The 27,844-nt window shown below is 42.7% G+C and overlaps 1 protein-coding gene across 4 annotated transcripts in view; it reads right to left on the reverse strand.

Annotated features, from left to right (window-relative positions):
- The window catches only part of RGL1 (ral guanine nucleotide dissociation stimulator like 1), a 278,601-nt gene that overhangs the window by 9,358 nt on the left and 241,399 nt on the right, over positions 1 to 27,844 (reverse strand). For all 4 annotated transcript variants that reach the window (XM_012534954.3, XM_004275217.4, XM_033437953.2 and 1 more), the window contains 6 exons: positions 17,504 to 17,593; positions 14,714 to 14,800; positions 13,367 to 13,399; positions 11,256 to 11,377; positions 8,617 to 8,706; positions 3,791 to 3,977 (listed from right to left, as the gene is read on the reverse strand). In XM_012534954.3, coding sequence (XP_012390408.1) covers positions 3,791 to 3,977; positions 8,617 to 8,706; positions 11,256 to 11,377; positions 13,367 to 13,399; positions 14,714 to 14,800; positions 17,504 to 17,593 — 609 coding nt within the window. The remainder of the gene's footprint in view (positions 1 to 3,790; positions 3,978 to 8,616; positions 8,707 to 11,255; positions 11,378 to 13,366; positions 13,400 to 14,713; positions 14,801 to 17,503; positions 17,594 to 27,844) is intronic.

Below are 27,844 nucleotides of genomic sequence, written 5' to 3' on the forward strand. Positions count from 1 at the left end.
TTCCCAAGTTTCAAAGCAGAGGTCGAAGTTGAGACTAATAAACTTCCGTTATTTCCTCCACAGCAGCCCACAGCACACGTGCGTCTTATTTCTGGTGGAAGCACCCCCATGGCAGATGCCTGTCAGTGACTCAGTGCTCAGCCGAATCACTCCGCATCATGGGAGGCAAGGTGGTCCTCTCGTTTCCAGAGCTTTTAGCTGCTCTGAAGGAGGGTAACCAGCAGGTGGCAGCAAATACCAGAAACTAGAGGCAATATGGGCTTGTGAAGGAACCCCGAAGCTCACCGGGCAGAAAGCCCAGTCCTACTGCCTCGAGCAGGAAGGACGCTTGACCTGCCCCCAGAGATCCTTTCTACTGTGATTCCGTTTCACCGTCAGATTTTGGAGCAGGAGAGAAATGGCTATATTTTTAGAAGTCTCTAAGAGGAGGACCACAGATTATCCAGCTCTGCAGGGAACATGAGCCCTGGAAAGGCACCTGGAGATGGCCTGGCCCCAATCCCTCTCCACTGCTGAGGAACCTGAGGCCACAGCTGTTGACAGCACCGTCAGGCTGTGCTCTCAAGTTTCCTGACTTCCATGGCCAGGTTCGCGGAGCAAGGGTGCAGCAAGGGTGTAGTCGGTGAGAATGTGGTGAGTGAACACAGCACACCACTGCCCCAGGGATTCCCAGCACTGTGAGGCTGTGAGGTGTGTGATGAGCTTTCAGACATCTTATCTCATTTTGGTCTCCCAACTATCTTGTGAACAAAATTCAGAGCATTAGAAATATGAGGGAAACACGATTCAGAGAAAGAGAGTGACTTGCCCAAGGGAACACAGCCTATGAGAGGCTCCACCACTCAACCACATTTGCTTCCAGAACCAACTGTACACATTTTCATGTTGTATACCAAGGATGATTGAAGAATGAGGTACTAGAGTTAATGTGTTTTTCTGATTAACGACAGGGTTCTTATATGTGCAACACCAAATACCAAAGAAATAGGATGCCCCCAACTCATTAGGTGGTGGTCCAAAAAAATGTCATTAATTGAATCATTTGAAATAGCAATTCTTTTTATAGAAACTTACAAATAATTTCTCAAAATGAGCTGAGCTAAATTATACCACATTAATCCAATAAAATAATCTGGAAGTCATTTAAAAAATAAATAACTTACTAATTTCTTTCATACCCATCTACCTTCCCATGGAAACAAAGTACAGAAATGTAGCTTTCTGATTCTCTGGCTTCCAAGTAAAATGGAGTCTCCTCTATTTTATTTCCTATGACTTCCCTTTCCTGTGGCATAACTGTACATCAAATAACCATACATTCAATTCGACTGCATCATTAGTTTAATAGAGCCAGCAAGATGATGTGACAACTCTAGTAATGCAGGAGTCTAACTGAGGCTTTATCAAAACATTGTTTAGTTACTTTTTTTTTTTTCTTAGCTTCCCAAGTGAATCAACTTAGTGGCTCAATTTGAGGGCTAACTGGTGGTGGGTAATTTTAACAGCCTGACTTTGCTTGCAGGTGTACTACACAGTAGCCAAGAGGGTCCCCTTTCCAATTACTGGTTCAATTTTTTCCCCTTCCCTTTCCTCCACATAAATCCTTTTTCTTTTGTTAGATTTTTTCCCATGATTTTAATGACATTTAAGATAAAGCCTTGAAGATGCCTGGGTTATATAGCACCATTAAACAGACCACCTCTTGAGCCCAAATTCTTACTGGGAATTTAAGTAGTGTGGCGCAAGTGTGAAATAAATGTTTAGAAACCAGGATCAGGGGAATGAAGAAAAAGGAATGCAAATTACACTTTACTCAAAAGAGGGACCTCACAGTGTGGCCAGTGGGAAAGGCAGGGTGGGCGGGGAGGGCTGCAGGACCTCAGGGTAGGGAGGAGCTGTGAAGATCTCTGGGGCCAGCCAAGCACTGAGCAGAACTGAGGCCTTTCCAGTTAACATTCGGGGCTTCTGCAGCCCAGCAACTACTTGCGTCCAATTCAATTACTCATTTTTAAACCCACAGAAATTTGTGACTCTGAAAACCGTTCATCCAAAGAATTAAAATTCATGACTTGCGCAAGAAACTGAAGAGCCAGTGTCATAAGCGGGGAGACAAAAAGGATGCAGCAAGGGGTGTGCACAGGACACACGCAGGGCTTCTGCATAGCTTTAAATGGGATGACCCGGACCTGTGTGAACGTCCACTGCATCAACAGATGGAAATGTGATTCTACCTCCTTCCTGGACAGGGAGAAATCCCACAAAGATGTGGGCAATAGCTTAGTTGTCACTGTTGTACAATGTCCATCATCAGAAATGGGGCCTAAAAAGCTTCAGAACCTGTCAAAAGGTGAATGATGGGGCCTCACTCCAGATTTTGACAAAGTCAATGCTGAGTGTCAAGTCACGGAGAATGATTCCATCCCTGATTAAGGAGATATGCCTGAGAGAACAGCCAGTCCCTGGGTGTTCGCAGAGCTTTCCTTCAATATTTGGAGCATTAAAGATGTGTCTCCAGATTTCAAAGCAAAAAGGTGAGAAATCCCGCTAGGGCAGCATCTGAGTCATCTCAGGTCTAATGAGCCCTTCCTGGATTGGCTATTTTGTGACAAGGCCACCTGAGGGTTCCCAGGTTGCTGCTGGTGCTTAGAACGCAATGTGAAACAGCACACGCATCCCCTTGCAGAATGGCAGATACAAATGAAAGGAAGGAATTGTTACCAACACCCTACCTCACTGGCCTAAGCATAAGCTAAGGGGCCACAAGTCACTTACACAGCAGGTCTGGCCACAGCCAAGATCCTCCCCCAAATGGTGCAAGTCCTATAGTCACATCCAAGTTGACATCTCTGACCCAAGCTCCTTGACCAACAGACTGAAACAGGTGTGTAGAGAAGATGAAGGTGGATCTTTTGTTTCCTTTTCACTTATTTATGCAGCTATGGAGAATAAAAACTCTCTCTGGGAATTCCTTTATCACCTCTCATCACTTTCCCTTTTGGCGGACACAGTAGATTATACCCTTATTACCAATTCCTCAACCTCCCCTGCATCCGTGCCCTTTGCCCTGAGACTCCACAGTTCCTCCCATTAGAAGTGGCATGTAGTTCCCCACCTCATTCATTTATGTGGGATTTGGCCACATGATTTGCTTTGGACAACAAATTTTGGGAGACAGAACCCAACTGAAGCCTTGTTACGCGCTTGCAGGACTGGGACTGCCCTCTTGCTTATCCAATGTAGCGCGATAAGAGCATGCCCTGAGTGGCTCCTAACTCCAAAAATAACGAGAGGGAGGTAGAGCAGACCTGGACCAAACCCATGGCCTAGGGCCAAGCGCAATCCAACCTGCAGGTGCAGGACAGAGGATAAATGGTTGCTGTTTGAGGTCACTAAGTTTTGGAGTGGTTTGCCCTGCACCATTATTGTGGTAAAACCTTGACTGAGACAAGGTATGACACTGAGAGACTGACACATCTTTGGCTCTTGACTTTTTGCTCCAAGAAAATTCTCCATCTCCTGAATAAAGTGTAGCTCATGTTACAAGTCACAGTCCTTCAGTTGCCTCTGGATGTGGGAATGGAACAATATTTCAAAGCCTCAATGAATGTCGCTTCTAGACATGTTTCTATAAGGAATGAGTCCCCAGGTTGAACTCTGCTTTTAACACCTCTTAAAAACATGACTTGCAAAATGCTGTAGAGTGATCAACTGGAAAACAGACACCCCTCGTGTGGCAAACACTAGGTCAGGTGCCCGCATTAGGAATTACGGAAAAGGGTTAAGTATATACCTTTTTTTGAGCCTCATCAGGTGTGTCCATGGGAGTGATGGAGCCCTCTTCCGCCTCTGAGTGATTTGACTCACAGGATGACACACTGACAGAGTCCATGCTCTCACCAGAGCTCCCGCTGGCAGTGGACTTGGGCTGTTCTTTGGTGGGAGTGCTACTGGTGATAATGTCCGACCCCAGAAACAGTCTGCAGAAAACATAATGCCAGGCATTCAGGCTCTTACAAATCTGGAATCCATGATTAAGCAAATATTTTTGTGTTAATTGAATCCTTGATGTTTTCTCAGTCTTGTGTACCCTGTCATTATTATTTTAGGGAAACATTTGCTACAAAGTTTCTAACAGATCACAGTAAACATCTTGTCCCAATAGATTATTCCCAACCTCAAAGAACACACAGATTGCTTAGCTGAATGAAAGGCCATATTAATCTGAGGTCTTTCTGGGTCAATGGTTCTCCATTTTTTGAGAGTTCTGTACCACTTTGACAGGGTCAAATTGTCGTGGCCACACTCCTATCACTTCCCACCATAAAATAAAATCCAGGAGGCAGAAGAAGGAGGCTGGCACTGCGCTGGACAAGAAACCAAGAAGGAAGACTTCTTTTCTAACAATCTAGTGAACTAAAATAACCTAAACTCCTTCACTATAAAACAACTAGATGAGCAACATTAAAAATTCTTTTTAAAGTTGGGCTTGCAAGACAGTAAGAAAAGTTCCTGCGGGCCAGAGATGAAAAGTGCACTGAAAACCAGAACATGCAAACTAATTCTGCTCTGGATGGGGAGTGGAGGTACCAACCCTGGCAAAATAGGCACATGGGTTTCAACACGTACAAAGGGTCCAAAGATGAGGGCTCCTGTCTATGTAAGGTGGGCAGTGAGTACTGACATCTTTTATAAAGAGCCAGGATCCTCAGAGGGCTGTACCCTTAGTAAAAAGATGGGCTAAAAGAGAAATCTTCCTACTGACATAGGAAGACAGCAGTGAAACTTACCTGTTGGCCAGAGCTTGGGTAGGAGAAAAATGTCTCCCCTGATCATGTGTGATTTTAGCCAGCACCTCACTCAGATCTGCTATTACTTAGCTGATCTAGGAACTAGGAACTCTCAGGCCAGTGATCCTTCTGAAGAAACTAGCATTTAAAAAACAACAGCAACAACAACAAACTTCCTGGAGGAGTACACCTTCAACATAGGCTGCAGAGAATTCCCTGATAAAGATGAGCTCACAATACAAAGTTACAAAATACACACAAGGAAATAACCCACCCAAAGAGAGAGTCAACCGGCATAACAAAACAGCAAATCTAGGCTCCTGAGAACTTTAGATTACAAGAACTGTCAGAAAAAAAGTAATAATTTATTCATTCATTCATTCAACAAATATTTGAGTATCTACCATGAGCCAAGCTATAAAACAAGTATGTTGAAAAACATTAAAGACGTACAAGAAGAAACTGAAAATGGGAGTTAAGAGCGAGACGCTCTGACGAAAGGACAGGAAGATAATTTGCAAAAACTATTTCACTTCTAGAGTGAAAAAGGTAGTGACTTAAATTTAAAAACTCAGTGGAAGGATTAAATAAATGTGGAAGAGAAAAATTGTGAACTAGATGATATGTCTGAAGAAAATCCTCAGAGACCAGCATCAAAATATAAAGACATGAATAATAAGAGAGGGTAAAAGACACAGAGAATGGAATAAGAAACGCCTGCATGTATGTAGGGAGAATTCCAAAAGAGGACAAATGAGAGAATGGAAAAGGGACCACATCTGAAGAGACAGTGGCTGAGGAGATTCCAGAACTAATGAATCACATGAATCCTCAGATCCAGGAACCACATCTTGAATAGGATAAATAAGACTAAATCCCCACTTAACCTGCACAGTGGTACATCAAAGACAAAAGAAGTTCTTAAAAGCAACAGGGCAGGGGGCATAATGCAAAGGAACAGAATTCAACGGACATCTCAAAAGCAACAACAGAAGTCAGAAGACATGGAATAATATCTTCAAAGTGCTGAGTGAAAGTAACAGTAATCCTTCAACTCCATACCCATCTAATATAACTCCAAGAGTGAGGGCAAACTAAAGACTTTCTCAGACAATGACTGTTTACCATTAACAGACAGCAAGGAAGGAAGTTGTAAGATGCAAGAAGGAATGGCACGTAAAGAAACTAGCAGACAGGCCCAAACCCAAACAAGCACTGGCTATATAAAATAACAGAAACAATGAAGATGGGTTTGATTTTTTTTTATTAAATAATTTTGGGAATTACAAGCTCAAATTCCAAGACCTAAAGCATATCTTTGTTCTGTCTCATTTCCACCCCACCATCTCTTGCCCCATTTTCCATGTCACTTCCTTTCTTGGACCTCCAAGCACTACTGGGGCTTTGGGAAAAAAGCTAAACTGACCACAATTCACAGAAGAGAAAATAATGCTACTGTCTTACTTCTCCATGAATTACAAGGTAGACCTTTGAAGGCTGTGAATTAGTGGTCCTTAGCCCGTTAACTGAGAGTCTCTAACTTAGAACTAAATTGTTCAAAGACTAAAGGTTCTTCTATTGGTACAATTCCATGAGGTCATTCTGCTTTGCAAAGATTAATTCTAGCACAACATTAAGCATCTCTGACCTTCCAATGAGGCACCTCTTCCCCTAAGCCTCCAAAATTCTCTCCAATCTCTTTGGATGATGGGTGATTAAATGTGGGGAGAGGAAGAAATACATTTTCAACACTTGTAAAAAATGCTAAGATCATAAAACTTTTTGAAAATGAATGATGAACAAACACCTTTATATGTACAAGGAATAAGATGGGGGACATGTGACCTGTGCTATTCCTAATAAATGTTCAAACTCAACTGCAGATACCAAGGGCTAAACTCAAGCATATCGGCAAGATTTCACTAACGAGAGAGATGTATGGAGTGTCCACCACACTTTGTGCAGGACTCTGCACGCTGCCAGTACTGCCTCTCTTGGATGTCACATGAATATCCTCACGAAGGCTGCATGCTGCCAGAGTGGGTGCTGGAAGGGGACCCCGAGCTGCTAGAGCACCCAGCACAGTAAATACAGATACTCGGAGTCAAGGGAAGCAGTTATATAAAAATGAGCATGCAGTGGCCACTTCCAGGCACAGGGTCTAATTAGACTGCCATCAGTCTTCCTTTCCTTCCTTCCTCCTGAGCCTTTCTCTCCTCCTACTTTTCTTCCTTCCCTCCCTCATCTTCTCCCCTCCTCCGCTTCTTACTTCCCATTCCATCTTTCCTTCCCCTCTTCCTTCAGAAAGTATTTCTCCACTAGGAAGACGGTAAAAGAGTTATAACCTTGGCTCTAGAGCTAAATCTTGGATTTGAGCCCAGATCCTACAATAACTAGCATACTACTTACCTTGTCTGTGCCTTACTTTCCTGGTTTATAAAGTTGGTATAATAGCAGGACCTACTAGGTTATTTTGCGGATTGGACGAGAAATACATGTACTGTTTTCTCAGAACAGTGTTGGCACACGGCTCAATGTATTCATTCAATAAATATCTATTAATCATCTACGTGTCGGGCACCAGTCTAGGTTCCGGGGCTAGCAATGAATAAAAAACAGACATAAATGCCCGTCTTCATAGAGTTTGCATTCTAGGTAATAAACAGACACATACAACATAGAGCACGTCAGCCAGAGGGAAATGCAATGGAGAAATCCAAAGCAGCTGAGGGTGAGACAGTGTCCCACGGGCAGGTAACATGGACAGGCTGTAGTATTAAATAAGGTGGTCAGGGAAGGCTCATGAGAAGGTGACAAAGATCTGGGGGAAGTGAGGGAGTGAGCCATTTGGCTATCTGGGGAACAGTGTTCTAAGCAGAAGAAACAGCAAATAAAAATGAGTGTGACTTGTGTGCTCAGGGTGGCCTGGGGGGCCGGAGTGCACGGAGTAGAGTGAGAGGGAAAGGTGAGAGGACAGACGGGGATGGGACGGGCAGATGGGGTTCGGTTGGTACTGCAGGTCTTGAAGGGTCTTGAGGGCCACTGTAAAGACTGGATTGTACTCAAAGGGAGACAAGGTGTTACGAAGTTAGCTACGCCTGGCACTGAGCTGGACAAACAGCCATGGGTATGATGCACAAGGTTCCTGCTCTCAGGTGGCTTACATTCCAACGAAGGTGACCGCCGGTATGATTGGGACTGACTGGGCAGACGGCAACATTAGACAGGATGCTCTCTCAGGAGGTAATGGTTTTGCCGACATCTGAAAGGAGCGAGCCCCAGAGAGAGCACACGCCAGGCCACAGGGACATCTAGTGCAAACACCTGGTGCATCTAGCGCAGAGCGAGCCTGGTGTGGTTGAAGGATGGCTGGGAGACAGGTAAGCCTGGATCCTGGTGAACAAGGGGGCGTGTCGGACAAGAGGAAGGTGGTAAGAAGAGTAGGGGAAAATCACGCTGCACCTAGTGAAACAGGATAAGGAGTTCAGGGCTACCTTAAAATAAGACCATCAGAAGTTGTAAAGCAAGGAAGCGATGTAATCTGGTATACATTTTAACACATGACCAGACTACTGGGTGGAGAAGAGATTGCTGGAGCAAGGGTGGGGCCGGAAGCCAGTACTGATGTTGCTGGAGTGCTCCAGGCAGGAGATGATGGTGGTTCGGACCAGAGGGAACACTGGGGAAGAATGAGTGGATTTAGAAAACCTATTGAATTCATGACAGAAAGATAAACTATTTAGTGAGTGAACTGGCTCAGGGGAACTTTGTTGAATACCCTTCCCCTCCCGACTCAGACGGGACCCCGGGACCCCAGGGTGGCACTCACAGGCTGAGCCTCTTCACCATGCTCTTCCGAGGCTTGGGAGAGGTGGCACTGGCATCGGCAGCCGCTTCGATCTCACAGGAGAGGGCGTAGCTGGGGGAGAGAGGGGAGCTCATGAGGGCGGAGCTAGGGAGGCGAACAGATTTAAATCCACACGATTTACTGGCTTCCTTTTAGAGGCGGGCTCTGAGTATTCAAAGTAAAGATATGTACCATGTTGTTCTATGGCGAATGTCAGAGGGTACTGACTTAATGACCAGACTGTACAGATTGGCACATCCCTCCTCAAAGCCCTGCTGGTGCACAGTGAGGCTGTTTAGTTTCGCAGGCGTCAGACACATGAATTTGCCTGCTCTGGCAGCATCAAAAGCTGACTCCCTTCTGTTTTCCCGATTGTTCTCAACCCACTGCTGGGCCAGGGGAAGAATCATTTCTTCTCTCCCACCTCCCTCCCATTGCTGTGTGTGTGTGTGTGTGTGTGTGTGTGTGTGTGTGTGTGTGTGTCTGTGTGTGTGTGTGTGTGTGTGTCTGTGTGTCTGTGTGTGTGTGTGTGTGTGTGTGTGTGTGTGTGTGTGTGTGCTCGCGCGCCCATGCACGTGCTCAACTTACTGTTTATCTAAGGGAAGTGAAAGAAGAGACATCTGTAAATGATCTAATCTTCAGTAAACAGACATAGGCAGTTATATTATTGACAAAAATATATAAATATGATTTCTAATTGACAAAACCTCCTAAATTAAAAATGCTCCAGATTCAGACGTCTATATGCCAGGCAGATATAACTTCCACAGGCACAAGAAGAATTTATATCTGCCTTGAAATGTCTTTTATGAAAGCTTGTAGCTCTAGCTAGAAGATGTACTTGATTCTCGGTAGGCGAGGAAGGCTAAGTGGTGAATATTAGCTTGGGAAGTTGCTTATTATGTGTACTTTTTTTAAACCTAAAGATGTATCCAGGTAGTTGATCAAGCAGAAGCATTCATTGAGATGGGAATTATTCAAATATTAACTTAAGCCGTAGGGGTTTTATAAACAGCAAGAAAAAAATGGGATGTGTTTAACAAGATTCCTTTAATCATTAAAAAGTCAATTCCACAGCTGATATTCTGAGTCTGAACTCTCTGATCCAAACCACCGGCCATGGTGTGTATGTTCCATATGTGAGAAGGATATCCACAGAGGAAGTTCATACACACTGATCATCAGACCAGAAAATGTAAAGAGAGGCAGCAACTGTTTTGTTTTCTACATAGCAAAGAAAAAGTCTCATTAACTGATGAGTACTCTGAATTAAAGGTTGTTTTTTTTTTTCTTGAGTCAAAGGTTTTAATGTAACAGGACCAACCCATTCTGAGATTTAAAAGGACCTCAGAAATCATCTGGCTTTCAAATGAGGAAACAGGCTTCCAGGGTTTACATGACCTGTCCAACATTATATAACCACCTTCAGAGCTTAGGCTTAGAGTCAGGCAGACCTGAGTTTGATTCCAAACTCTATCACTGACCAGTTATAACACTTCTCTAAACCTCAATTTCCTCATTGGCAAAATACTTATTTTGCTGTCAACTTCACCCTCCCTGTTGATAAACTTTCAAGGAAATCCCCTAGTCTACAGCAAAAGTCAGCAAATATTTTCTGTACAGGGCGAGTCACTGTTGCAACTACTCAATTCTGTCTTTAAAGCACGAAAGCAGCCATAAATAAGAGGGAAATGAATGGGTTGTGTTCCAGTACAACTTTATTAATGGATATTAAAATTTTAATTTCAAATAACTGCCTCACGTCACAACATTCCTCTTCTTTTGTTTCTTTTTCAACCATTTAAAAATGTAAAAACAGGAGGTAGGCTGGGTATGGCCTGTGAACTCTAATCCTCTGAACTACAGGGTAAAGGCTACACACCCCTCCCTGCTGGGCCAACATTCAAGGCACTGGAGTTAATGTACCTTTCCAAGCTCGTCAACCTCTATTTTGACACCCATCCCTTGTGAACCAACCAGAGTCCAATTGTTCTTCCAAATGCCAAGCTGGTCAGGCCACCAGGCCTTTGCTCACGTTCTCCTCTCTGTCTGGAATGTTCTTCTCCAGTTCTCCTGGTGAAATCTTTTCTTTCTTTCACAGCCCAGCCCAAATGTTAATGCCTTCATGTTATCTTCCCTTTTCCCCCCCCCTCCTTGGCCAAGTGAACTGTTCCTGCCTATGGGTCCTGCAGCACTGTGACTATCCATTGTATTTCAATTCTTCATGAGTCTGTCTCTCCTCCCCACTTGAAAGCTCCCTCAAAGCTAGTACCAATTACTGATAGTGACAAACATGGTAACGATGCTGTCTCAAATATGATTACATTTAATCTTCTCAAAGAAACATTTTAGAGTAAGCATCCTGAAGATCAGGAAGAAGAAGTGACTTGTTCAAGGTGACAAAGATAAATAAATGGTAGAGCAAGAATCTGAAAGCACATTTTCTGATGCCATCAGTTCAATTCTTCCTGCTATACCATTAACCTTTGAAAACCGAGGATCTGGAACCTTGGAGCTGCTCACTAAATAGTTGTTGAATAAACGGCCAAATGAGGAACCAGATGCAGTATCCCTCTGGCCAACACCACAGCTCTGCCCTGATGGGCAATGTGTCCTCCTACCTCTCCTCCTCTGTTAGGAGCTGCTGCCTCTGGAACCACTGGATGAACTTTGGGTCTGGGGTCATACAATAGCTGTTGCAGGCAGACTGTAAGAGCTTGATTTGGGCAATCACTTCAAATTCCTAGAGCAGACAGAGCACCAAAGAGAAAGAGTGAATTAAAAGGCCAACCAAATATACATCTTTTCAACATGAAAACACACCACAGTAGATAAATGATGGACAAATGCATCTAGGAGGATTCTAAAGTACTGCTTGTAGCTCTGACTCACTGGTGTCTTTGCATGCTTTAGTGGTCAATCCTTCTTTCTCCTTGAAAAAAGCAATTTATGTGAATAAAACAAGCTACCAAAGTGACCCAAACTAGGTACTACCTAAAGTCATAGTGACTTCCTTTTTCTCTTTTCCATCTCCATTCTTGAGACAGAAAAGTTACTTTTTAAGCCTGAGTCCTTCTAAAATGTATTTAAAAATTCTACTTCCTAAAAGATAAGGAAAATAATTACTCTAAGTCAGGAAGCACACAAGTTTCCCACCCCCATCTTCTTCAACCCTTACCCCTCAATAAATAAGTTTTGGTAGGGCTGAATATCTAAACAGTCTAGGGCCTCATAAACTTGAATGTTTAGATTTCCTGAATCCTTGGGGTATTACTACTCCAGTAAATCATTTAACTCAGTCTTTTAAAGCTCACAAGAGAAGCAAGTGTATAATTATGTCCAAAATTATTTATACTTCTTTAGATGTTTCAATAAAGATGTTTTTAAAGTCAGCAATGGAAATAAGCTTTAGCTTTAGGTTTTACACTCAAACTTTCCCAAAGTTTAACACGCTAGTCTTAAAAAGAAAGAGATTACCATCCAGGGTTATTCTGAAAGGAAAGGACAGAGACGGGTAACTGTGGAGGCAATAACTGAATTTGTTTTAATGTTACAGGACAGAAGCAGCCCAACAACTGGCAGATTCCGTAGGTGTCAACTTCCCATCCAGTGACCTCCACCCTTGGTCTCAGTATCCAAGGAACATTTATCATCAAACGCTACCAGGGACAGAAGGCTTACATTCGTCTAGGGTAGTATATCTCGTTACTGATGAGTTCAGCATGGTCAGCTCCTAAAACTTTGGTTTTAACTGCAATGTCATTTCCTCCTGGAAGCTTCTCTGACCCCACAAGTTGGGGCTAGATGCCCCTCCCATGTGCTCCTATAATACCCACTACTTCTGCTCACAAGCCCTTATCAGGCTGCATTGTAACTGCCTGTTTGTCTACTTTCCTCCTTGACTGTGAATTTTATGAGGGCAGGGAGCTCTGGGCTTTTTCTACTGCAATCCCTAAACCTACCACACTGCCCGACCCCTGTTAGGTCTGCAGTCAACGTTTGTGGGATGAAAGAATGAAAGAATAAGTAAAGAACAATGAGAGTTACTACGGGGTGAGGTTATTATTTTGCTCACTCATATTCCTTGAAATTGTTTAAATATACGATTTTAAAAAATACTAAACCCATAGCGAATTTTCAAAGCTCTGTTTTATCTTTTTTCATGCAGTGTGGAACTCTTCTACTCTCCACAGAAAAATTTCAAATTGATGTTGCACACCCCTTCCTATGCTGACAGGAAAGGGAAAGAATAATGATCCACATGTTAACAATGAAGACCGTTTCCTTTCCTCTCTTCAGTAGGCCTACACGAGTTAACCATCTTTATTAACCCTTCCATAACATATACTCTTATGAAACCCTTTCTCCTTAATAGAATGGACCTGTTATTGCTGAAGCTGATTGTAAAGAAGGAGATGATGAGGGGGTAAAGGAATAACTGCAGGCTCAGGAGAGACAGGACAGCATTTGAACCCTGGCTGACTCTGGTCAAGTTACTTCATTTCTCTGCGTCCTGGTTTCCTCACCCTTGAATTGAGGATGATAAAACCTACCCCACAGGGCTCTTGGGCAATACCACATAACAACATGCCAAGGACAATGACATCTGATAAATTTTCAATAAATGCTAATTTTTTTCTGCCTCTGCAAAAAATTTAAGTCTCCACTCCTCTAATTTTTTTCGTGCCCAGATGAAGTAAAATGGAAAACCACAGCCAAGACCCCTACTTACCCTTCTCCTCTTCTCAAAGTTTATCAGCCCACCCTGAAAGAAATTTTTTTAAATGAATGACAAGCCAAGCTACTTTGAAACTCAGCCTTATTTGTTCTAGGTTTTTGTTAAAATAGCTCAAAGGGATAATAAAGTCACAATTATTCATGACACTGTAATTATGGCTACAATGGAGGAAAAGAAACATCATTCACTTAAAAGAAAAACATTCTTTTAATTATAATAGGACAGGATTGGCAGAGGCCTTCTCTTAAGATGTCTGAAACCAACTAAAACAGTCATGATAAAGGATTTACAACACAGAATCCAAATACATTTGCAGAGACAGTAAAGACAAAAGCTTGAGTGAATGTTCTGTTACACTTTTTTTTCTTTACCAAAAGCAACAAAAACAGATGGTCATTGACTCATACTGGAAACCACATTGTCAATGTTTTATCAAAAGAAGTTTATCAAACTTCTACACAACATCATCACCGAACACCGAAGTTAAGTTTCAATTCTCCATCGTCCCAGCTCCTATTCTCAGTAGGCTGAATTTAACTTCTAAATCATTGGTCACTCCCCCCAAATTCCCCAACACTGATGAGTGTTTCCTGAGATAAGCTGAGGCAGAGGATGTGAAGAGACGCGGAGCATCTCTCTCTGAGGGAGCATGTCCACAACGTTTACGACGACCTTGGAGGTGGGAATTTGCAAGATAACTGCTACTCCTTCTGATTATGATAGAGTAAAAGCAGACTGACTGACTGCATGTGATAACCAGGAAGGTGAGATAAACTTAAATATACAGGAAATCCTTAAATTTCATTCCAAATACCCAATCTCTTCTCCATGTAATATTCTACTGTATTACTGTTACTAACACTTCTTTCCCCATTCTGAGAGAGAGAGAGAAGGTAATAATCTGAAACAATAAAGCGACACTTAAAAATCCACGAGCTTGACTGACTCCCTACCCCAGCAGGTAGAATGTGAGGGTACACTATCCCCCCAGCTCCACCTGCCAAAGTCCCACCCAGCACCTAGGTCTTTGCTCAAACCCACTCCTTCCTAAGGATCTGCCATGACCTCCCCTCACAGGGAATTGATCGTGGCCTGTCCTCTTCTCTCTTTGCATTTGTTTGAATTCTTACTATTTCTGTCCATCACTGCCTGCTTTGATATATCCCTTCCACTGGATTGTGAGCCACTGCTGGTGTCACTCATCTTCGTATTCCTCAGAGCACCTAGCACAATGCCACGTTCATAAAAAGCCCTCGATAGGTACAGACAAAGGTGTATTTCTCTCTTGGGTAACCAACGAGAAGGCTGCCGATCCACCTGCACCATCAGCCTGGAGCTCACCTCAATGTAGTCCTGAAGGGCAGTGTCAAGCATGGTCAGGTCAGTCAGGAAGGTGCCCAGGTAGGGCACAGTTCCCTGCATCACACCCTGAAGAACAAGCACAGTAAAACCATCTTCGCTGTTATTGAAAGTTCAGCGTTTCAATAACCTCCACACTGGACCAAATGGACCTGTGGCCCGCTACAGTCAGCAACGTGCCCATTTGCAGATGGAAGCAGCAGTCTTCGAATGGCTAGGTGATCCTCGACAGCATTTGGAGAATAATTAAGGACCATTCAAGGCCTAATCTAAGGCCACTAGTGCTAACCTACATGAATGAGATTTTTAAAAATCCCTACACAAATAGGTCAGGAACTCTGTCACCAAGGTAACTTTCAAAGTCATGAAAACCAAGCCTCAAAGCCAGGAGATGGTTCAAGTGTGTTCACAGTGGGGTTTACACATTGCTTAGGCTCAGGTCAGAGGGACCTCTGTTCTCTTTCACAGCATGTGGACACTCCCGGTGGTTCAGAGTGGCCCTGGGAGGGATGGTCTCACCATTGGTAGAGGATTGGGCTGCTGCCCACTGGAGAAGTGTGACCGCAGGAGGACGGGGTGTCACTAGTAAAGTGGCTTGGTGACTCGGTTCTGAAGAATACAGGAGGGAAAGGGAAAAATAGTCCCTTTAAAGTAGAAAACCTGCCAAACTCTACCTTAACCAAGTGATGATGGCTAATATCACCAGTGACATCAGATGTCATTCACTCCTTGATACGATAAGAAGACACTTCACATCTGTGATATTCTTCCCCAAACCCGTGACCTCAGTCTAGTCACTAGAAAAACAACAGACACCCCCTGGTTGTGGGACATTCTAAGGATACTAGAACAGTCTTCCTGAAGACCGTCAGGTAATGACAAACAAGGAAAGACTCAGAAACGGTCACACAGCAGAGGGTACTAGGGTGGCAACTAAATGCAGTGGGGTGCCCTGGGTTGGATCCTGGAACAGAACGAGGATGCTCATGGAAAACTGGTGAAATCTAAGTCAAGTCTGGGTTTCAGTTAACAGCAGTATGCCCATGTCGGTTTCTTAGTATTGACAGATATGCCACGGTTACAGAAAATGTCAACGGGTGGGGGGGTGGGGAGGTGGGGAGGTGGGGAGGTGGGGAGGTGGGGGGGTGGGGAGGTGGGGAGGTGGGGAGGTGGGGAGGTGGAAGGGGGATGGGGGAGGGATTCACAGAAACTCTTATCTGGAGATATATCTAGGGAGGTATTATCTGGAACTCTTCTCTAAATTCTAAAATTAAAAGTTTATTTAAAAAGAAATTTCCCCGGGCTTCCCTGGTGACGCAGTGGTTGAGAGTCCACCTGCTGATGCAGGGGACACGGGTTCGTGCCCCGGTCCGGGAAGATCCCACATGCTGCGGAGCGGCTGGGCCCGTGTGCCATGGCCGCTGAGCCTGTGCTTCGCAACGGGAGAGGCCACAACACTGAGAGGCCCACATACCGCAAAAAAAAAAGAGAAAAAAGAAATTTCCTTCAGAAATAAAGGTAGAAGCACTTCCACTGCAGGTGTATACATAGTATATTAATTTCACCAAATTTCCCTTGAAATCATCCCTATTCTCCACAAGGCCATAGAGGCACTAACCCTTCTGAAGAGAAAATAAAAAGGGGCTTCCATGGACACCTTATCCTACAGTCCATTAAGGCACTTATGGAAATTCTGGCCAGAAAACCGTCTCCACCAGGGCAGGACAAGGCTGCCTGGTGTGTGTGCAGCTGGCTGTTTCCTCAGCCAGAGCTGCTTCTTGAGGTTCGCTCCAGGCAGGGCTTTGTCCTTCAGGAACTCTATGTCAGCTGCAGTATGTCCTTCCCTATCATGTGTACAAGGTCTCATCCTGAACTGAAATAATCTCTCTTTTTTTAACGGCTATTTTTAACTTGTCTTTGAACCACCAAAAAGGTCTGAAGTGCTGTGAATGCCTTACAGGCTTTATGTTACAGAAGACTCCCATCACTCAAAACCAACATTTCTGATTTATGCCCAGCTTTCCAAAGAAGGAGGAAATCTTCTCAAAGCAGGGATGAGAGTATTTTGAGTTTGTCAGTCTCCATTCTCCTCTCTCTGGTTTTCCCCTTCTATGCTAAAAGTTAGGAGGGTGTTAAAAATAAAGCCAATGATGTCAAGAACTACCTTTCAGTCTTGAACAGGGAGGTATCACGTTCCTTTGAGTACTGAAAAACTAGAAAGATTTGGCTAGTACTTGGGGTTAGTGACGAGAGCCAGAAAATGACTAGAGGATTTGGAACAAATGAAAAGATCTCCAAGTACAAGGACCAAGTCCTCCTGGGAGCTGACACTCTCTCTCCCCGGCACCCAGGTACTGGGCCACCGTGTGTTCCAAGCTGGCTACAGTAGGCATTCCCATCGGGGAACTGAAGCCCAGGGGTCTCAAGGCCAAGGTCGCGGTAGCTCCTAAGTGCAGGAGTGGATAAAGAAGACAGCAAAAGGGACAGAAATCTACTTGCCGCAGATTTTCCCTCACTTCCAGAAATTAAAAATGTTCCAGAAAACAATGTGATTTGCGACTTTCAGTGTTTATTTCCTGCTGGGTCCAGTGGGAGTGCAAATAGCTTCAGACCTCCCAGGGCTGCTGAGAACAGATGAGGTAAAGAATGGAGAACTTCTTTGAGGGCAGGGGCACCCTGCAGACTAAAGGGTCCAGGGCCATGCAGGAGCCCAGCCCCTGACATAGGGCCGCTCTCTGGTGGGCCCTCAGGGAGACCCAGGGCCTTACATACCATGTCCTTCTGGAGCTGAAGCCGCCTCTGAGTGCGCTTCTGGTTTTCCTTCACGCTGCTGTCCAGGTTTGCAAATTTTGAGGTTCCTTCCTAAGAAACAGAAGCACACACAGAGGAAAGTGATACAGGGGCAAGTGAAGGGGCACCTAGTTTCTGGGGCGGAACCTCTGCACAACTATCTGGATGCCATGCAAAGTGAAGAGGCCTCCAGCAGGCTCTGGACTACTATGCAAACACTTGGCTAGCTACTGGTTGAGCCATCTATTCTTGAGGGTGCCTGGTGGCCATGGCTTATCCCGTTTCCCCCCCCTATTTTGTAAGAAGAGCCCCTGATTTGGTTATAAAATCAATCATTAATACAAGGCAGGCAATTCCTGGAACTGGAGACAATTTTTACACATCCCAAATTTCACTTGAAGTAATCACACATCCTGGAAATGAAGATCTCTTCCTCTGTAAATTTTATGATTTCTTGATCTTGGCCTGAAAGGCCTGTGCCAGCATTCTGTGAAAGAAAAGGGACTATTTCTGTGGTATTTCTTAGCTAAATGAAACTTTTTATACCGGAAGTTTTCTGAGGAAGTCCAGCACTGATCTATGAAAGCCAGACCTTCATACATTTTTCTCCCCTTTTTCTCCCCCAGTCCATCCTCCCAACTTGCCTCTCAGGTTTGGAACTCCTACAAATCAATCTTTCCTCCTGGCACCTGAGAACAGATGGCTACCCTTTCTCTCCTCCCATCTGTTGCGACAACGAACTCTTCTACATAATGACTAATCTCCAGTTTTGCTGACTGAACATAAAGTGTTTTTGGTTTTGTGGTTTGGGGGGTCTTGTTAAGTTCTCATTTTCCAGGAACTGCATGAATGGGAGGCAAATTTCACAATTCAGTAGTGCATAATTGCATTGTTTTTCCATTAGTCAGTTCTCCCTGGGTTTATCATATGACCACAGCATGTGACTTTTCACTACTGTACGACTACGAGGGAATCTTTTCCAGTGACTTAGCCTTTCCAATGACAGTGCGACATCAATGTCTTGTATCATTCACCAGCCTTTACGCAGGTCCAGGTACATCACTGGGGACAGAATCCATAGTGACTCATTACCAATTTTCAGTCTCCCTATTTCAAATGATAATAAGAAGAGGTATCGTTTAATGATTCCCTGCTTACAGTTTTTCCTGGGGATGAATGAAAGTGTCCTGAAATGTGCCACTTCCTGTGCTGGGTGGTTGAGTCCTCCCAAACTATTGATAATTTTTTTTTTAATTTTATTTTTTTATACAGCAGGTTCTTATTAGTTACCTATTTTATACATATTAGTGTATACATGTCAATCCCAATCTCCCAATTCATCACACCACCACCACACCCCCACCACCAGCTTCCCTCCCTTGGTGTCCATACATTTGTTCTCTACATCTGTGTCTCTATTTCTGCTTTGTAAATAAGATCATCGATACCATTTTTCTAGATTCCACATATATGCATTAATATACAATATTTGTTTTTCTCTTTCTGACTTACTTCACTCTGTATGACAGTCTCTAGATCCACCCACATCTCTACAAATGACCCAACTTCGTTCCTTTTTATGGCTGAGTAATATTCCATTGTATATATGTACCACATCTTCTTTATCCATTCATCTGTTGATTGATATTTAGGTTGGTTCCATGTCCTGGCTATTGTAAACAGTGCTGTGATGAACACTGGGGTGCATGGGTCCTTTTGAATTATGGTCTTCTCTGGGTATATGCCCAGTAGTGGGATTGCTGGGTCATACGGTAATGCTACTTTTAGTTTTTTAAGGAACCTCCATACTGTTCTCCATAGTGGCTGTATCAATTTACATTCCCACCAACAGTGCAGGAGGCTTCCCTTTTCTCCACATGCTCTCCAGCATTTGTTCTTTGCAGATTTTCTGATGATGCCCATTCTAACCAGTGTGAGGTGATACCTCATTGTAGTTCTGATTTGCATTTCTCTAATAATTAGTGATGTTGAGCAGCTTTTCATGTGCCTCTTGGCCATCTTTATGTCTTCTTTGGAGAAATGTCTATTTAGGTCTTCTGCCCATTTTTTGATTGGGTTGTTTCTTTAATATTGAGTTGCATAAGCTGTTTATATATTTTGGAGATTAATCCTTTGTCCATTTATTCATTTGCAAATTCTGAGGGTTGTCTTTTCGCCTTGTTTACAGTTTCCTTTGCTGTGTCAAAGCTTTTAAGTTTCATTAGGTCCCATTTGTTTAGTTTTGTTTTTATTTCCATTACTCTAGCAGGTGGGTCAGAAAAGACCTTGCTGTTGATTTACATCAAAGAGTGTTCTGCCTATGTTTTCCTCTAAGAGTTTTATAGTGTCTGGTCTTACATTTAGGTCTCTAATCCATTTTGAGTTTATTTTTGTGTATGGTGTTAGGGAGTGTTCTAATTTCATTCTTTTACATGTAGCTACCCAGTTTTCCCAGCACCACTTATTGAAGAGATTGTCTTTTCTCCATTGAATATCCTTGCCTCCTTTGTCACAGATTAGTTGACCACAGGTGCATGGGTTTATCTCTGAGATTTCTATCCTGTTCCATTGATCTATATTTCTGTTTTTGTGCCAGTACCATATTATCTTGATTACTGTAGCTTTGTAGTATAGTCTGAAGTCAGGGAGTCTGATTCCTCCAGCTCCATTTTTTTCCCTCAAGATTGCTTTGCCATTTGGGGTCTTTTGTGTCTCCATACAAATTTTGAGATTTTTTTGTTCTAGTTCTGTAAAAAATGCCATTGGTAATTTGATAGAGATTGCACTGAATCTGTAGATTGCTTTGGGTAGTATAGTCATTTTCACAATACTGATTTTTCCAATCCAAGAACATGGTATATCTCTCCATCTGTTTATGTCATCTTTGATTTATTTCATCAGTGTCTTATAGTTTTCTGAGCACAGGTCTTTTTACCTCCTTAGGTAGGTTTATTCCTAGGTATTTTATTCATTTTGTTGCAATGGTGAATGGGATTGTTCCCTTAATTTCTCTTTCTGATCTTTTGTTGTTAGTGTATAGGAATATGAGAGATTTCTGTGCATTAATTTTGTATCCTGCAACTTTACCAAATTCATTGATTAGCTCTAGTAGTTTTCTGGTGGCATCTTTAGGATTTTCTATGTATAATATCGTATCATCTGCAAACAGTGACAATTTTATTCCTTCTTTTCCCATTTGTATTTCTTTTTCTTCTCTGATTGCCATGGCTAGGACTTCCAAAACTATGTTGAATAATAGTGGTGAGAGTGGACATTCTTGTCGTGTTCCTGATCTTAGAGGAAATGCTTTCACTTCTTCACCATTGAGAATGCTGTTTGCTGTGGATTTGTCGTATATGGCCTTTATTATGTTGAGGTAGGTTCCCTCTATGTCCACTTTTCTGGAGAGTTCTTATCATAAATGGGTGTTGAATTTTGTCAAAAGCTTTTCCTGCAACTATTGAGATGATCATATGGTTTTTATTCTTCAGCTTGTTAATATGGTGTATCACATTGATTGATTTGCATATAGTGAAGAATCCTTGCATCCCTGGGATAAATCCCACTTGATCATAGTATATGATCCTTTTAATGTGTTGTTGGATTCTGTTTGCTAGTATTTTGTTGAGGGCTTTTGCATCTGTATTCATCAGTGATATTGGTCTCTAATTTTCTTTTTTGGTAGTATCTTTATCTGGTTTTGGTATCAGGATGATGGTGGCCTCGTAGAATGAGTTTGGGAGTGTTCCTTCCTCTGCAATTTTTTGGAAGAGCTTGAGAAGGATGGGTGTTAGCTCTTCTCTAAATGTTTGATAGAATTCACCTGTGAAGCCATCTGGTCCTGGGCTTTTGTTTGTTGGGAGATTTTTATACTTTTTTTTTTTTTGCGGTACACGGGCCTCTCACTCTTGTGGCTTCTCCCATTGTGGAGCACAGGCTCCTGACACGCTGGCTCAGCGGCCATGGCTCACAGGCCTAGTCACTCCGTGGCATGTGGGATCTTCCTGGACCGGGCCACGAACCTGTGTCCCCTGCATTGGCGGGCAGACTCTCAACCACTGCGCCACCAGGGAAGCCCTTTCGGGAGATTTTTAATCACAGTTTCGATTTCATTACCTGTGATTGGTCTGTTCATATTTTCTATTTCTTCCTGGTTCTGTATTGGAAGGTTATATCTTTCTAAGAATTTGTCCATTTCTTCCAGGTTGTCCATTTTATTGACACAGAGTTGCTTGCAGTAGTATCTTAGGATGCTTTGTATTTCTGTGGTATCCATTGTAACTTCTCCTTTTTCATTTATAATTTCATTGATTTGAGTCCTCTCCCTCTTTTTCTTGATGAGTCTGGCTAAAGGTTTATCAATTTTGTTTATCTTCTCAAAGAACCAGCTTTTAGTTTTATTGATCTTTGCTATTGTGTTCTTTATTTCTATTTCAGTTATTTCTGCTCTGATATTTATGATTTCTTTCCTTCTACTAACTTTGTGTTTTGTTTGTTCTTCTTTCTCTAGTTCCTTCAGGTGTAAGGTTAGATTGTTTATTTGAGATTTTTCTTGTTTCTTGAGGTAGGATTGTATTGCTATAAATTTCCCTCTTAGAACTGCTTTTGCTGCATCCCACAGGTTTTGGATCATCGTGTATTCATTGTCATTTGTCTCTAGGTATTTTCTAATTTCCTCTTTGACTTCTTCAGTGATCTCTTGATTATTTAGTAATGTATTGTTTAGCCTCCAGGTGTTTGTGTTTTTTACGTTTTTTCCCCTGTAATTTATTTCTAATCTCATAGCGCTGTGGTTGGAAAAAGATGCTTGATATGATTTCAATTTACTTAAATTTACTGAATCTTGATTTGTGACCCAAGATGTGATCTATCCTGGAGAATGTTCTGTGTGCACTTGAGAAGAAGGTGTAGTATGCTGTTTTTGGATGGAATGTCCCATAAATATCAATTAAGTCTATCTGACCTATTGTGTCATTAAAAGCTTGTTTTTCCTTATTAATTTTCTGTGTGGATGATCTGTCCATTGGTGTGAGGTGTTCGTCTCCCACTATTATTGTGTTACTATTGTTTTTTCCTTTTATAGCTGTTAGCATTTGCCTTACGCATTGAGGTGCTCCTATGTTGCGTGCATATATATTTATAATTGTTATATCTTCTTCTTGGATTGATCCCTTGATCATTATGTAGTGTCCTTCCTTGTCTCTTGTAATATTCTTTATTTTAAAGTCTATCTTATCTGATATGAGTATTGCTACTCCAGCTTTCTTTTGATTTCCATTTGCATGGGATATCTTTTTCCATCCCCTCACTTTCCATCTGTATGTGTCCCTAGGTCTGAAGTGGGTCTCTTATAGACAGCATATACACGGGTCTTGTTTTTATATCCATTCAGCCTGTCTATGTCTTTTCGTTGGATCATTTAATCCATTTATATTTAAGGTAGTTATCGATATGTGTTTTCCTGTTGCCATTTTCTTAATTGTTTTGGGTTTGTTATTGTAGGTCTTTTCCTTGTCTTGTGTTTCCTGCCTAGAGAAGTTCCTTTAGCATTTGTTGTAAAGCTGGTTTGGTGGTGCTGAATTCTCTTAGCTTTTGCTTGTCTGTAAAGGTTTTAATTTCTCCATCGAATCTGAATGAGATCCTTGCCTCGTAGAGTAATCTTGGTTGTAGTTTCTTCCCTTTCATCACTTTAAATATATTATGCCACTCCCTTCTGGCTTGTAGAGTTTCTGCTGAGAAATCAGCTGTTAACCTTAAGGGAGTTCCCTTGTATGTTATTTGTTGTTTTTCCCTTGTTGCTTTTAATAATTTTTCTTTGTGTTTAATTTTTGTCAATTTGATTACTATGTGTCTTGGCATGATTCTCCTTGGGTTTATCCTGCCTGAGACTCTCTGTGCTTCCTGGACTTGGATGGCTATTTCCTTTCCCATGTTAAGGAATTTTCAACTATAATCTCTTCAAATATTTTCTCGGGTCCTCTCTCTCTCTTCTCCTTCTGGGACCCCTATAATGCGAATCTTGGTGTGTTTAATGTTGTCCCAGAGGTCTCTTAGGCCATCTTAATTTCTTTTCATTCTTTTTACTTTATTCTGTTCCGCAGCAGTGAATTCCACCATTCTGTCTTCCAGGTCACTTATCCGTTCTTCTGCCTCAGTTATTCTGCTATTGATTCCTTCTGGTGTGTTTTTCATTTCAGTTATTGTATTGTTCATCTCTGTTTGTTTGTCCTTTAATTCTTCTAGGTGTTTGCTCTTTAATTCTTCTAGGTCTTTGTTAAACATTTCTTGCATCTTCTCAATCTTTGCCTCCATTCTTTTTCCAAGGTCCTGGATCATCTTCACTATCATTATTCTGAATTCTTTTTCTGGAAGTTGCCTATCTCCACTTCATTTAGTTGTTTTTCTGGGGTTTTATCTTGTTCCTTCATCTGGTACATAGTTCTCTGCCTTTTCATTTTGTCTATCTCTCTGAGAAAGTAGTTTTTGTTCCATAGGCTGCAGGACTGTAGTTCTTCTTGCTTCTGCTGCCTGCCTTCTGGTGGATGAGGCTATCTAAGAGGAAACTCTTGAGAATTTTCTTGGAGTGAGAAATCAATTCTTTCTGACTTGAATGCAATGTCCACCTCTTTCCAGGGAGTAGGTTATTCTGGTTCCCTTTCAGTTTCTCAATCACTGACAGACATTTAATGTATGGACATTATTGCAGGTATACCTAAAATTATTAAGAAGGATTTCTGAAAAGTTAAGAGGCTCCTGAGAATCACAGAAGTAGGATCCTAAAAGAGCACTTAGGAAAACCTCCTCATTGGGAGGGCAAAGATCTGGGATGAGGAGCTAGAAGGTTTGCTGATTTCATGACTTCATGAGAGCGAGATTCCACTCCTGGATAGATAACTAAAAAAAGACTGACTAGTAGTGCCAGCTCTTCCAGGTGAGGTGTCAACTGAAATCCCCTATGTGCCATATCTAACCATGTTTTGGATGTGGAAGTGTTTTCCTTCCTCGGCCCTAAATCCTTTGCCCTGCAAGGTCTCACAACACCAATCCCTTGAAACTTCTTGAGACTCTTCACAGGATTTGTGATTGCATCGCTCTGGGTCCCTCCTCTGGCCTCCTTTTGCTGCCTGTGTTCACTCTCTCTTAATGACTCTTCTTTCTGACAAAGTCATCTCGTTTTTCACTCTACTCAGGTATTTGGAAATACTATCCAGTCCTGTGACCTCAATCATCACCCATGTTTGGATGAATTCCAAATCTTGCCCTCCATCAACCTTCCACTCTCCTCTTGTCTCCTCTCCTCTCTGTCCTTCTTTCTCTCTCTCTAGTGCAAACTTCTCACCTGAGTCTCGCTTTCTCTCTATCTCCATCTGTGGCAAAGGACAGCTGCCCTCATCCATCCTGTTCCTGGGCCTCAGAGGGGCCTCTTCTACTTGGGTGCTACACAGACACTTGGATCCCTCTCCATACATGTTGATTAAATGACAGCTCAGCAGTTAATGGTAATTATGTGAACAGGCCTTCCCAGCCCTACGGTCTTCTACCCCAGCTCTGACTTCAGTGTGCTTGGAGCTTCGCTAAACAGACATCTCCACCAGAGCCTGGGCCTTTCTAGCATTTGTTTCTAGCAATGTAACCCAGAAGAGTTCTCACCAAGAATCCCAAGAAACAAGAAGATTTGGTGAGATTCTGCCTTCCTGTTGGTTTGAAATGTGCAGACTCCATAGATAATCTGCTTGGAATGATCCAAGTTTCGGAAGTCATAAGACAGTAACAGGTTTAAGATAATCTCCGAGTAAAATAAAAACATTTGTCTCCAACAATTAAAAGGAAAACCACAGATTTTTGCTAATTCTGATGTTGCCTCAGCCGTAGTATTATAGAGGTAGCACCTTACATCTGTCCAGAAGCAGAAGAGAAGATAGGTCATTCACGACTAGGATTACCCAACCACAAATCAGTTTAAGTCCAGGAGTGGCATATTAAAAACAGAGACCAGCCATAGTTCTTCTGAAACCAAAGTACCTTCATTTCGTTACAACTGTGCTGAGAATTCATATCCAGAATTATATACTTAGTATGAAGAATAATAAACAAAGATGACTGGAAAGGGACCCACAGAGACGTATGACCTGCCCCAAACATTCCACTATCATTAACGATAATGCGCAGGCCACATGAGTTCATAGCCAAGTTTTTCATCTTTGGGATTCCAGCCACGTACAAGAAATTTAACCTAGAGCACCGAGGTAAACTTCTACATTTCAGAAAGTTTTATGGGACCTTTAATGTCTAGATATAGCTCTGCTTCTAAGGTTTCAGCCAGAAGACGGCCACCAGGCAATGGGCTGCACAGTATTCAATTTATCTGCTTTGGAAGGATGACTCAGAGCTATTGGGATTTGAATGTGTGGCTCCAATTAGTCCAGCTTTGTATTACTGACAGGGAGACCACTAAGCCATCTCCTTCCAGCCAGATGAGTTTCCATTTAAAGTCTGCAAATCCAAGGGGATGTGAAGCGGGGAGTAACACGACCTCAGCAAGCCAAGCATTGTTTAGTGTGCAGTTCATCAGGTGAGCCTAATCCAAAGTCAGACAGCAGACACCCTGCCCTGCTCACATCATCTATGCCAGGAAGGGCTAAGAGTGGGCAAGTTGTTAAAGTCCTGTGAATGAGGAGGTCCATCAATGGATGTCAGTTTCTGAACACTTGCTACATGCCCAATGTGTTAGGCATTAGAGACATAACAGTGAAAAAGGCCCTGCCTGCAAGAGGCTTACGGCCAGCAGGGAGACAGGTGAAATGCACAAGCGATTCTACTGGAGCATATGATAAGTGTTAGGACAGAGGAATGACGGGCTTCTGGAGGACATGGGAAGGGGCCTAATGAGACCTGAGGGTGTCAAGGAAGGATTCAAGCAGAAATGTAGTCCTCACTGAGACATGAAGGAAGAGAAGCAGGACTTAGGAGAACAGTCAAGAAGACCATAACAGATGCTCTTACAGGAACGACTAACCTAACAGTTATCAACTGATGCCTTTTCTAAGTAACCCCATCCCCACTTGACTCTCATTCCTACTCCAAGTGTCTACTGTAAGCTTACATGTATCACTTATACTTTCTTCATTTTCATTTGTTATGCATACTTTGGTTTCACATGTAGATAGCTTGCGAAATACTAAAAAAACCTGACATTTGCACATGGCTTTCAAATATTTCCTTAGTCAATCTTCAAAACAATTCCATGAGATCAGTAGACTAAACAGTACTATTATCATCTCCAATTCACAGAAAAGGAGACTAAGGACAAGGGTCCTCTGTTCTAACAGCCCAGTTCAGGGCTTCCCCCTATGGTAGCACATATCAGTTTTTTTGTTTTTATTTTTGGTTTGGGTTTTTTTTTTTCATAATTGCCCACTTCGCCTCCCCCATGAGACTGCAGTCTCCTGAAGACTGGAGGCTGCCTTCAGAACGGCTGTACCTCCCTCACCCAGCACACAGTGAATGCCCAATCAGGATTAACTGAATTACCAACTTATTTTCCTTCTCCATGAAGTTTCACATGACATACCCTGCCTCCTACTCCCAAGTGGTCAAAAGAAATAGTTTTATGCCTAAGTGATGAAAGCACTGGCTTTACAGTCCCACCAGGCCGGACTCACATTCTAGCTCCACCACCTACCAGGTGTGGGACTTCGGGTTTGTTCCTTACCTCTCTGAGGCTTGGCTAGCTGCAAAATAAGGAGGATAAAATCTACTTTATAGAGAGGCCGTGAAGATAACATCTGGTCTATGTTCCCCTCTGATGATTGCTCACAACCTATCTTTGTACCTTTCTTTGACTACTCGTTCTTGTTTAGTGTCTATATCCACCCACCAGCAGGTAAGTTCCTGAAAACAGAGTCTGTGTTCGTCTTCTTCATACTCCCAGAGGCCGGTCAAATGCTTTACAAATATTAGATGTTTAACAAACATCTAGAGAAAGAAAATGAACCGAGCTGTAGCTTTACCTAGCCTGCCGTTCAGAAGCCAGCACTCATCTGGTGTTCGATAAATACTGCTGACGGACTGGCTGCGCAATTTAGTGCAAATAAAGGATGTAGAATTGCAGGCTTGGTCCCTGTCCTTCTAGAAGCTGTTTTGCTGAGAAGGATATTCCAGGCTCTCTCACCCACCTCACTGCCAGCACTCAGTGTTTCCAGGGCAGCTTGCTGAGGAGCTACAGGCAGCAACGCAAGTTTCACAATCTGGTTGCGTCGCAGTGAAGCTGAGGAGCTGGACTTTGAATTTTCTCAGCCTCAGGCTTCTTCGATTTGGCATAAA

The sequence above is a fragment of the Orcinus orca genome, chromosome 1, assembly GCF_937001465.1.
Source record: "Orcinus orca chromosome 1, mOrcOrc1.1, whole genome shotgun sequence".
NCBI lineage: Eukaryota > Metazoa > Chordata > Mammalia > Artiodactyla > Delphinidae > Orcinus > Orcinus orca.